This window comes from Leptodactylus fuscus, chromosome 10 (genome assembly GCF_031893055.1).
Source record: "Leptodactylus fuscus isolate aLepFus1 chromosome 10, aLepFus1.hap2, whole genome shotgun sequence".
Taxonomy (NCBI): domain Eukaryota; kingdom Metazoa; phylum Chordata; class Amphibia; order Anura; family Leptodactylidae; genus Leptodactylus; species Leptodactylus fuscus.
This window is the reverse complement of record NC_134274.1, coordinates 9,336,619-9,349,370: the sequence shown is the minus strand read 5'-3', so window position 1 is coordinate 9,349,370 and position 12,752 is coordinate 9,336,619. Positions and strand designations below refer to the sequence as shown.

At 41.2% G+C, this 12,752-nt stretch overlaps 1 protein-coding gene across 1 annotated transcript; it reads left to right on the top strand.

Moving 5' to 3' along the window:
* The first annotated feature begins 4,263 nt into the window (after positions 1-4,263).
* On the top strand, positions 4,264-7,632 carry LOC142183314 (neurotensin receptor type 1-like). The gene is made up of 2 exons (XM_075258356.1): positions 4,264-5,167; positions 7,172-7,632. Exons 1-2 carry the CDS (start codon positions 4,264-4,266, stop codon positions 7,630-7,632), a joined length of 1,365 nt encoding a protein of 454 aa, XP_075114457.1.
* The last annotated feature ends 5,120 nt before the right edge of the window (positions 7,633-12,752 follow it).

The following is a 12,752-nucleotide window of genomic DNA, read 5'->3' as shown; positions in this document are numbered from 1 at the left end:
CGTTAGTGCTAAAACCTCTTTAAAGATAACCAAGCACAGTGCCATACATTGTATAGTGGCTATGCCTGGTATTGCAGCTTCACCCCTTTCACTTGAATGGTACTGAGCTGCTTACAGGCCAAGTTACAAGTGAACACAGCCTGCCATTGATGCGTTATCTGGGACCCCTGCCCACTAATCTTTGATTACCTATTTTATGACCCTTGGAATGGTAGCTCATCCCCATTCACTTCAATGTGACATAGCGTTCACACTACCGTCGGTGTCCGACATGTAGTGTCCGCTCCTAGTGTCCGCTCAAAATCTGTCACGGACACTAGGAGCGGACACTAGATGTGTCCGTGACACCTGTCATTCAAATGAATGGGCATCGGGTGCGTTCTTTTGCACTCCGTGCCCGTCCTTCCCTGTCCGCAAGAGAAGATGTCCGACTTCTCAAGCGGACAGAAAAGCCCTGCATGCAGGGTTCCTCTGTCCGCTTGAGAAGTCGGACATCTTCTCTTGCGGACAGGGAAGGACGGGCACGGAGTGCAAAAGAACGCACCCGATGCCCATTCATTTGAATGACAGGTGTCACGGACACATCTAGTGTCCGCTCCTAGTGTCCGTGACAGATTTTGAGCGGACACTAGGAGCGGACACTACATGTCGGACACCGACGGTAGTGTGAACGCCCCCTAAGCTGCCAACAGAACATGTGTTTGATAAATGTGAGGTCACATCACCTGTGAAGCTGATCTGCAGGGGTCCTGGGTGTTCCCCTGCTGCTCTTCATTCTATCAGCACTGAATGGGCAGTGTCAGGGAAGTACAGTGCTGACAGTCCTTTTTGGCTGGGCCCGCTACATAGGGCTTTAGGCTCATTTGTAAATTTTGATAATCCAGAACTTTTCTGGTGGAAAATTTCAAAATAATCTGAACTTTACAGGAGACTAGAGGCAGAAGTACCAGCAATAATTTTTATGTTGCCCTTTTTACATTAGACACTTGGTTGTTACATTTCACAAGTTCTTCAATGATACAAAAGAACATTTGATAATCAGACGTTAATTGTTATATAAAAAAATAGATTACTTAATAAAAGAAATGTCAAAGTGAAATGTCTCTTGTGGCTTACAATGCCAAGGTGCCACATTTCACCCTGTAGACAAACCTCTCAATAATATACAAAAGGTTACAGCTGGATGAAGGGTATGTCGCTGAGAAAATGTCACACATGGCGCTTTATCCATGAGAAGTACATCTGAGACATCTTGGTGTGAAAGGGGAAACCATGTCCTCCATATGTTCTGCACATTTGATATACCTGCCATTTTGTACACCATATTTTCTCCAAAATATTGTCTGTGCCATCGACTAGCCCCTTCCAGCCAAGTTCATAATTCAGCTCTTTACTAATGGACAGAAGGTAAAGTAATATGTGCAGCACCGACACGTTACAATCACACCTCCAATCATTTTCCAACTGAGATATATTATTATGGCCGTGAGTCATTTCACTTACGTGTATGTCTGACGAATAAAATCATTGATCCTAGTCTGTGATACAGACCACAAACCGGAAAATATATCTAGTGTGTTCCCAAAGCTCAATGTAGATGAGGTGGCTGACTGCACTCCGGAGTAATACTGCAGAAAAGCTCTATACAGCACAAGCTCACTATTCATAGATATAATCTGTCCTATCTATCTATCTATCTATCTATCTATCTATCTATCTATCTATCTATCTATCTATCTATCTATCTCCTATCTCTGTCTATCTATCTTCACTACCTTTCTATGTATCATCTATTTATGTCATCCATATATCTACTGCCTGCTAATATCAATCTGCCATCTCTCTATCGTATTTATCTCCAAGAGGACATAGGCAGCACTCCAACAATAGTGAAAAATTATCCCTTTTAAAGTCCTTCCATTTTCTTCACCATTTTTGGAAGGTTGCCTGTGTCCTCTTGGAGTTACTTATATGGTCAATAAATTTGGATTTGCAACCATTTTTCCACAATTTTCCCCTTGGATGATATACCCATCGTCCATGTGTGCTGGGGAAGTGAGAAAGATGATGCCAGGCATATCCCTATAAACTGCTGTTGGGGGTCCCATATACATTTAATGTATACGGGTTACTGAATTCCCTATTTATCTTCATCTATATATCTATCTACCTTGTATCTATCAGGTCAGCTGCCTACCCAATATCTATTGTGTTGTTTCACTGTAGATATTGGCTGCTGGAGTCTGCAGACGTTTTGTGACTTTTCTCTGATGTGAAACATTGCTGTGATTTTCCTCTCCTAACTGTTCTGTTTGTCTGTGGATATGGTAATAATAACATTGGGATGTATAGTAGTAACCTATAGGATGTTATTATAAGGTTTGAGGTTACTGTCAGTGTTCTCATTTACACTCATCAAACGGAGGTCGATATGATGTGCGGATTACTCCTTTCTGTCTATTATTACGTCTTCATTGTGATACAAGATAATACATCTCTGGGTCGTTGATTTATAATTGTCCCTGCACAATACAAGCTCAAAGGAAAGTCAGATCTCAAGAACAAGCATAACATATAACATTCAGGTATACTTCTGGGCTTATTACAACAATTACACCCTTCCTGCTGCAGCCATTTTTAATTTCTTGATTTCTTTGTTTGCTAACACAGTATACTGCAATACTAATGTACTGTGAACCCTAGCCATTCAATGGGAGCAGAGCTGCAGTATTGACACTGGGCGACAATACTGGGCACAGTGATATCTGCTTTCATCTGTGTGGAGGTCCCCACTGTTCAGAAGCGCAGGGCCTATGATAAAGATAGACCTTAAAAAAAAAAATAAAAAAAATATTATGGACAACTCCTTTACATGTGATCAACTAGTAAATAGAGTGTAGCCTTTGTTCCCACACCCTAATCTTCCACCCCACAGAGGTATGGTCCTTACTGCAGGACACTCTCCAGATCACAGTTCACAGATCTGTGATCCCTGCACTAAAGGAACTAGCAAAAGTAAGGACTATGTGTGTATATATCTATATATCCAGAGGTCACAGCTATGGAGTGAAGTCACAGCTGTACATAAAGGTTCGATTTGTAGGATGTCAAAACTAGGGAGAAGCACAACTCTAAGACAGAGCTACTAAGCAAGTAGAAATCTTCTTATCCTTCAGAACTATTATATTGTACACAGCTAGTACTTTGTACATTGGCATTGTTCTCTCTTTAATAAATGGCATTGGTATAAATGAGGATTGTTTGTTGGTCAAATCCCCAGTGGCCCATAAGGGCTGTTGATTGTATTAACTTGACTGAATATAATTTCTTATTGTATTAAAAGAAAAGCAGCAGCAGCATCAGGGACGAATCACTCACAATGTGCCCATGATAATAGATCATCCATGAGCAAGGACTTGTGTGAGGCTGAAACGTGTCAGATGGGAAAAACACTTCGTGATTTGTCCTTGAAGTTTCTATGGGAAAACGACAAAAGCGGGCCAAGGTGACCTGGTATCCGTGTAATAGGGCAGTCATACATGAGCTTGGACCATTGAGGCCCGTATATGAATCGTGTCCCACTGGAGCATCTTCTGGTACTCTCATGGACCAGGCCTACTCCTCTTTGCAGCATAATTATCCAGATTTGGCTAAAAGTCTGGTGACGGGTGCATTCTTGTGGATGTGATCAATGGCCGCCAAGTAACGCTACATTTCCCTTGCAGCTTAAGAGGGTTGCACCATAAATGATACTTATCCTTACCCACAGTACTGACAATGCACATGGATGTTTGTGACTGTTCAAGGGTTCTCTTGCCAAAGTCAACTGCTTGTTGGGGATGTCTGGAGACCACGACAGTTCTCATATAAAAGATGTCTGTGTTGAGACAAGATCTTTAAGGAAACATAAAAACCTCTTCATAATTTATACTGATGATTTTTCTGCTTTTGTTTCGATCTTGTATATTGTGAAGGTTTTGATTCCATTCAGATAAATTAACTACCATTTACGCTCCTCTTCCAGGGATGCACCATAATAAGTGCAATGTCAATTTATACAACTAATCAAGAATTTGCGCTGCAGAATAATGAAGTAATTTTGCTTAATCAACCACCAATCTGCCACGCTTTATGCAGAAGTTTCTTTGACGCTGAAATGTATAATTATGCCTCATTCTGCTTCACTTTGCTTCTCGTCTTAATTATCCTTTCCATTTCTTGTCATTTAGCCTTGAAATCTGCAAACTTCACCCAGTTCTTGAAATGAATCATTCGGATGCCGCCGCTCAAAATGAATGTCTGAAGTATATCAATGTAGACAACGGATCTCTGTGGAACGAAAGCGGCGGCTCCAACGCCTCTGTGAGGACTCTGCATCGCCTCTTCATCGGTGCCCAAAAACAGGAGCCCAATTATGTGGCCGTTCCGGCCACCATCTTTTACAGCCTTCTCTTTCTTTTCGGTATCATGGCCAATGGCGTGAGTATCCTTACATTAATGAGAAACGGTAGGATGAAAGTGAGCGCCGTTCGCTTCTACCTCTTGAGTCTGGCCCTGGCAGATATTCTACTTCTGCTTACTATTCCTGTGACTTTATACAGATATTTTTGGCAATATTACCCTTGGGCTCTGTCGGATACTGTGTGTAAACTATATTTTATGATCAGACAAGTCTACTGTGCCACCACCAGTTGGACCATCATTGCATTTACCTCGGAGAGATACTTTGCTATATGTCATCCTATGTGGTCTATCACTGGACTTCGAAAATCCCGCATGGCTTATTTATTGGCATTTATCTGGATTTTGTCATTCCTCAGCACTATCCCCGTAGCTCTTGTATATGGAGAGTCTGCGGCGTGTATACTGGACTATACTGCTACCTCTCGGGAAGAAGTTGTTCTTGACTCTACAGTGTGTGAAATGCTAGAACCAAAGCCATATATAGTTTATAAAAGCATCCTGCAAACCCGCAGTATATTATTCTTTGTGGTGCCCTTGGTTGCCATCATCATTTTTCATCTCCTGATTTTCCAACACTTCAATATGAACCACCGGCAGAGGGAAAAGATTGGGCTGACAAGAACACACTGGCAATTCTCTTCCAAGAACATGAATCAGCCTCGTAGCCGTCCATACTCAGAAAGAAAGGCACGACAACTTATGGGTAAGTGTCAGGGAAAAGGTGAATACTGAACGAACTACTTACCACAGGGTTCCTTTGGGGCTCTTTGAGAGAAGGGTCTCAGCCTTGATTTGTTTCATCTCCTTGCTACTGGGTACAAATAACCTGTATATGATTCCCCTCTACAGAGGAACTCAATATTCGCAAACAAGGAGTAGGGTTTAAGGGTCTTGAAAAAGTAGACGGAAAGAAACAGTCTAGAAAAGCTGGATGTACATACATAGAACACTGAATCTGTTTTTTTTTTTTCTCCAAAAACTGCTTTTCTGCTCACCATAGTATAAGGCTAATATTGCAATTTAGCCTTATAGGGAGTCTGTCATCAGACCAGTCCCTATTGAATGGTCAGATGGCTGGGTTCACCTTATGTTTCCTAATTGACTTCTGTCATGGACATAATTCTTTTTCTGATATGTGAATGAGCTGTTAGTACAACAAAGAGGTCACCGTTACTTTCGTCACACCAAAGAGCTACCTCCCTTCTATAATAGGCCCAAAGTAAATATCAGCCATAGCAGGGAAGGATGGACAAACTGGGCCCTGGAAAGCATAGTCCTTTGATGCATTGAGAGCAATGGTGACGCACTTGTTTCACCAAATAGCATATCCTGAAGAACGCCTATATCTCAGCAATGGCGGTAAGCAATACAAAAGCGTTTTATGCACATAACCACAGCTATCTGACTGTGCTTATAGTTAAATAGGGAATATTCTGGTGACATACTCTCTTTAAAGTAGTCATCAGAGCATTTCTGACTTGCCTTTTCCAAGGATTTCTCATGATAGACCTGGGGATTCCAGGGGCATCACATCTCTTATGAACTAAAGCAGTGTTAAGCCCCCTCCTCCACCACGTATTGCTCCGCCCCTTCCCTCCTCCCTAGATCTCACAGGTAATTAATAATCATTGTTTTGGGGGATGAAATTAAAGCAACCTGGGGAACAGTATACTGCTCCAAATCAAATGGCTGGGGGATCGAGACTTGGCTAGAACCACTGCACAGAGTCAATTACAACATCCCGCACAACACCAGATACAGCCCATAGACAAGAGTTGGTTTTTCAGAAGTCAGGAGGATTTTTACATTTCTGACGTGTACAAGTAAAAACACACTGTATACATAATCTTCTAAAAGCAGATACTAAGCACACTGTCAAAGTGACAACCAGCGCTTTATACTAATAGGCGCCTTCATGCAGTTTTGGAACAAACAGTAACTTTCCGAATAATCTCCATTGAAATTTATATTTGACTAAAAGTCTCGCTCAAGCAGAGCCTTGGATATATAAATGTCCTGAAAATGAAAGTTTAAGTCTTCACTCCATGAATATCTGGTCTTTTTCTGCAAATTTTTCAAAAAATTTTGGAGGCGGAATGCCAGGCCTCCCAGGAATCAGGAGGAAGGGGACCAAAAATCCCTCAATGGCCTCCTTGGAAATGGATTCCTAATGCATACACTTCTATGGGGCTACCAGGACTGTAACCTCCAGCAATGTCTGCAATCCCATAGAAGTGAATGAAGTGGAAACACCAGCGGTTTCAAGGCAATTTCAGTGGCCATCCTTCTGATATCTGGGAAACCTGGCATTCCAGCCAGTCTTGTCTATTAGCAGTGTCCAATATTACAGCTCAGTTAGGATCAGAAAACATGGCTGCCTTCTTGCCAGGCAGTGACATCACTTCTTTTGGTCACACGGCCAAGTTACAGCTCTGTCCCATTCAAATGGATTGGACCTGAGCTGCAGGGTGTGATGTCACTGCCTGGGAAAAAGTGGAGCTCTTCCTGAAAGAAAGCAGCCATGTTTTCTAATCCTTGATAACCCCTTTACGTGACCCCTGTATAGCCATATACAGCAATGAAAAAGAATAGTGCTGTTACCTGAAAAAAAAAATCATGTCCTTTTTCTAATCTTGTAGAATCCTTTTAAGCACACAGCACTGATGCAATCTGTTACATATGTATTAATAATACTTTTTCTTTATAGGAGCAGTGGTGGTGGCGTTTTTCCTGTGCAATTTTCCTGACACTGCGTCCTCCCTCATGCAGATCTATATAGATAACTGGAATACATATGTTCACAAGGTCTACACCTTACTGAAGACCTATCTCTCACTACCACTTTGGTATCTCAATAGCGCTCTGGACCCAATCCTGTTTTGCATTTCATCCACCTCTTTCCGCAGTGCAAGCAGGGAAACCCTAATAGCACTTACTCCGTGGCAGGAAAAATCCTCGGATGGACCAAATCACACATACCAAGCCTCCTGCGCCCGCTCTGGTGGATCTTCCCTAGTGTCCGCACCTAGCACACGCTCAACATGGACCCTAAATTCCAATGAAGGAGAACCGAAAGAGTGCTTGGGTCAGACTCGCAATAGTGACCCCAAACTTTTATTCTTCAGGCATCTTGACATGAAGGAAACGGGGGACTTCTCGGTGCCGTAAGACAATCTGAGGACATTATATACATAATTTGCAGCACTGTCAAATGAGCGTAAATGGTGGAAACGAACTTTTAATACAGTTTTCTACCGCATGAGTTTAACTGCATAGGAATCGTGGAAGAAAAATCAAAAGAACACATCAAAGCTGTAAAGTGTGGAAGAGAATTGAGTGGTCATACATCTAAAAGGATTAAGTGAGACAAAATTACTGGCAACAAATTGAATTGGATATACGGCTACCCTGTGAGTGTATTGTCATTGTACTGGGAACAAAAGTAATGGACTGGAGCAGTTGATGTTAATAGCCTATTCAGATCTAAAATTCATTCACTTTGGATTTCAGGACCATTGTATATTACTAATTCTCTACTGGCCCGATATTGTCGGCAATGGCCCAGTGACACTCTTGTTATGTGAACTGTGTGGCAGGATGCCACCCACCATTCTTCTGGACCAGCTTGCCAAACATCAGCAAAAATGGATAAATGGAGAGTTAAGAAAAATTAGAAATTAAAAGGGTAGTCTAAGACTTAAAGGCACATCAATTTAACCCTTATAAACAGGAGCGCTCGACTCTCCAGCAGTTCACATTCTAATGAATGGAGAAGTGAACGCTGTCTGACTTGCTGTTCCATTGAAATATTGGGTGAAAAACACCTCAGTTGAGATTTGTGGGGGTCCAGGAGTGAGACACCCATTGATCAGTATGTTGTCCCCAATCCTGTGGATAAGGGACAACATAACATAACAGCCACTTGCTGTGGCTGAACAACCACTTAATTATTGAGGGCCTATCTTTAGGAAAGAAAATCAATATCCTAACAGTGGGTATTTGATAATTAGCAACCCCTCTGCGTGGCTGCCAGATCTGCCCAGTTTTCAGATCTGATGACACATGGCTCCCTCCACTGTGTAGCTAAGTTCCAAGGACCCTGCCACAGCCACTAAACAGTGTAGGCTCAGTATCCTGAATAGATCTGGCAGCCATAGCAGCGGATAAGTGGGGTGTTGACCTCCCATTGATCTGCTATAAATGGCCAACCTCAGAATAGTTCATCAATATCAAGTTTTGGAAATACTTAAAATTATTAGCATTGCAATTATGTTTCTAGAACGTAAAGATCTTTCATGTCCTCTAGCATTGGCGGTGTTTAGCTACTTATTGAAAGCTGACAGTGCCCCATTGCAGAGGTATTGGTGCCATTAGTTTTAGTACCAATATCCTTGCACAAAAATCGAACCAAGCTGTAAGGCCGGCTCCTGTGACAGTGCAGTGATATCTGTACAGAAACTATTACTGATATCTCTGAAACTGGGGAACATACCAGCATTGAATTGAGCACAGGGTCAGATTTCCAGCAGTATAGACTATATAGAACCACCAATGTTAAGAGTTCATGAAAAGTCCTCTATAAACAATAAAGGGTTTGGCCACTTTAAAACCATAGATTTGTGTATATGAATAGGACCTACCATGTACAAAGTTGTGCACTTGATGGACCATTAGAGAGATTCATAATACAGAAACACTGCAAGGTATCACTGCCCCAAATTATATCCTGTGAAGAAAAGATTGGATAGGTAAAATACACTCCACTTGTAAAAATGAATGGTGGTGTCAATATTATAGTACATTATAGTGCCTAATAACCCCCCCCCCCCCCCCAAAGAAAAAAAAATGCATGCATGTTGTGTCCGAAGCCCTGCCTGCAAATGGCTACATGCTGCCAGGGGCAACAGTGTGCAGCCACTAGTCACCACAGGTGGGCATGGCTTTGGACATGGCACTGGCCACCTCATGTGTTCTCACCTTTGATGCGCTCTGGCTCAGCTGAGTGAATCTTTCATGCAGCATAAAAGCTAGGAGATTGGCAGCAGCTTGTTGCCCTGTGTGAACAAAGATGCAGCGCTGAAAATCAATGAGACATTATGCAGTAGCATCTTTATAAATTGTTGCATCTGACTGTACTTACTAGTCCCTGTATTGGCAATGTAAATTAATCTTTAGGCTGTAACTTTATAAAATATTTCCCTACAAAGTCTGAGACAGAGGATGATGGGAAAAAATCTAAGATTTGATGATTTCTATTTTTTAGTGCTCTCCTAATTTTCTTAGTTTATTAGGACTCTTCCACCTTCAGAAACAAATTCTATAGATCTATAATAGTTATACATTATATTAGAATTCACATCACTATGCAAAGTGTAAGCCCAAGGATTGTCCAACACCCCCCTGAAATAGCTAACATGAGGTATTTACAGTTCCAGTTGTGCATGAAAACTAGTAATTATTCAGATGACATCATGTTTATCAATCACATGGTTTAGAAGTAGCTCAGTCCTATCCAAGTAAATGGGGCTGAGCTGCAATACCAAGCATACTCCTTATATGTATGGTAGTTGAAGAGCCCGCAGCTGATCAGTGGTGGTCCCAGGTTTTGAACTCCACTGATCAAATATTGATTACCTAGCCTAAGGATAGGACATCAATATGTAAGTCCCAGAAAACCCCTCATAAGCAGTGTCTTATGGGGCTCCGGAATATTATATGGTATTTATTTTTGTTACGGCAACACTACTGTCAATAGTTTGTGTCTGATATTGCATCTCACTTGAAAAGCCATGACCATGTTTTACAATTTCATGCAATCCCTAATTCAGGGAAGTAGTACATGCATGTGATTCTGTACCTGAATCCCAAGGCCAAGGAACCCATTACAGAGTAAAAGGATGTGAGTTTGGAGCAAACAGATACTGTTCAGTTCCCTGGTAAATGGCGATGACTGATGGACTCTTTTGATCATTTGCAAGGACTACAAGAAGAGTAAATGTGATATTTCTATGAAAAGTCTGAATGTTTACAACAAGTGACTATTGTGATATGTTCTGTCTGACCTTTATATTTATAATGTAGCTTTCATGGTTGGCGAGGAGCCTGACATCATGAATTCAGCTCTGTTGTGCCATCGTTTTATAGCATGCAAGTAGTGTGTGGCACGTATTGTTCTGTGTGTAGAGTGGACAGATCGGTATTCCTCCTGTAACCCAGAGCTGTTATAGTACATGAAGGTCTCATGGTTTTGCTGGGTGACAGACAGGACTTTACCTTTCCATGTTATGTTTTTTTGTAATTGATATTTTTAAAGACTGGCAATTGTATTTTTCTACTTAAAAATAAATAAGAGTACTAATAATATTGTCTGTTTATTATATTAAAAAACCGTGTCAGGCTGTTTACATTTGTGGGATTAACCATAGGCAGTGTTTATTGCAGAATCCAGGTCAAATATTCAGGGCTACACTTGCTTTTCTGCTGCTGAGGGCTAAGGAAATGATCCAAGACATGACAGGTGAAGTATGAGTGTGACAGGGTCAGGTAAGAATTTCCTGGATGGCCCCCTTTAAGTGATATCGAGTATAATTCAAGCTTCCCTTGTGGTCATTTTTGACACTTTTAGTTGATCTATGTTGGTGGTCCTGTTGTCAGGGATGGACTTGGCATTTAAGGAGCTGAGGAAAATTGTCTAGAGCCTCCCCCCAGATAAGTTTTTTTTAGGCCAAGTCCCCCCTTAAGGAATTGCTCCGATTTGCAGGTCAAAACAGTCCGTGCTATCTTCTCCAGTAAAATGCCAGGGCTCCCTATGGTGCACCCTTCCATATTTTACACAGGTCTGCACTAAACAGAATAGTGCTGACCTCAAAACAGTATAACAACTTCTTTACTAGTACCCACACAGTATAAAGCTCCCTCTACTGGCCTCCACTCAGTATAATGACTCCTTTACTGGTCTTGATGCATTATAAAGCCCTCTATATTGCTCCCTTTGCTGGCCCTCAAACAGAATATTACCCTTTTTATTAGCCCATTGTCCCATACAGTTTACTGCTCCCTACAAATGACACTGTGCCCTTTACTAGCACCCATTACAGCATACTGCTCACTTACTGGCCCCCCCACACATTATATTGCCCCATTTACTGACCCCCATATAATATACTGCCTTCATTAGTCCCATATGCAGCATACCCACCCTTTTTTGGCTTCCACATAGTATATTACCCCTTTAAGTATACTGTCTCCATGCAGCATGTTGCCCCCCCTTACTAGATACCACAAAATGACACATTAGGCTGTTACCTATTGGATTACTTCAACATGTAGCAGCTGATACTTTACTCTCCGATCCCTGCTCCTGTCCAGGCCCATTTCCGCTTTGGCTCCAGCTGCTGCCATGCTTGGCTACTGATATTATTGCATATATGGCTGCATTAAGATGGAAATACGCTGGATCAGAAGTTCATGATTGTAATCTCAATAGCTATGCTTCAATGGGGTTATGTAGGTTAGTACACAACCATGACTTTTACCATTATATATAATCTTCATTCAAGGATCCCTATGTAGTTATGATTCTCTGCAGCCCTCAATTGTGTGTAGGTATATATTTTTGCAGCTATAATCGTGCCCATATCTTACATACTGTGTGTACACATCTCTATTTGGCAGCTCTGCAGTTTTATGGGTCACCTCATGTATCGGGATATCATACTAGCAATTCACACAGCTACTCCCATATAATTGGGATTATTTATGGTGACTAATAAAGATTAAATTCTAGTTGGTTTGTTTTTGTTCCTGACATCAAAAACCTAATTATATTAATATCCCCATCATGGTCGGTGGAGAAGCAATTTAAGAGATAAATTGTTTTTTTGGACACCATAAAAGAATTATGTTTCTGGTGGTTATATTCAATTATTTTCATGTTTTAATTCTTCTGACAAATTAAACGGAATTTTCAAGAATGACAGAATACTTATTGGAGAGGAGAAATAAAGACAATGGTGTGTAATAGAATACAAACAAGATTATATACAGTATAAAAGGATCGTATACAACCAGAAGTTACCAACAATAATATCACCATCAGGTTAATTTATAGGTCAACAAAAATGGCTGTAATCCATCAACATACGAACTACACAAGTCCTGGCACAAGGATTCTTATACTCTATAGATTGTGAGGTGTAGACTTCTTGGACCAGACTTGTTTTATTCATCAATGGCCGGCTTCCAACACATCAATTTCAAGAACTGATTGGTCACTTGCTGCCTAATAT

Excerpts from the sequence above, each read along its gene's own strand:
- LOC142183314 (XM_075258356.1), top strand. The coding sequence starts at position 4,264 with ATGAATCATTCGGATGCCGCCGCTCAAAATGAATGTCTGAAGTATATC. Across the intron at positions 5,168-7,171 it reads AAAGGCACGACAACTTATGG|GAGCAGTGGTGGTGGCGTTT; the intron begins GTAAGTGTCAGG and ends TTTTCTTTATAG.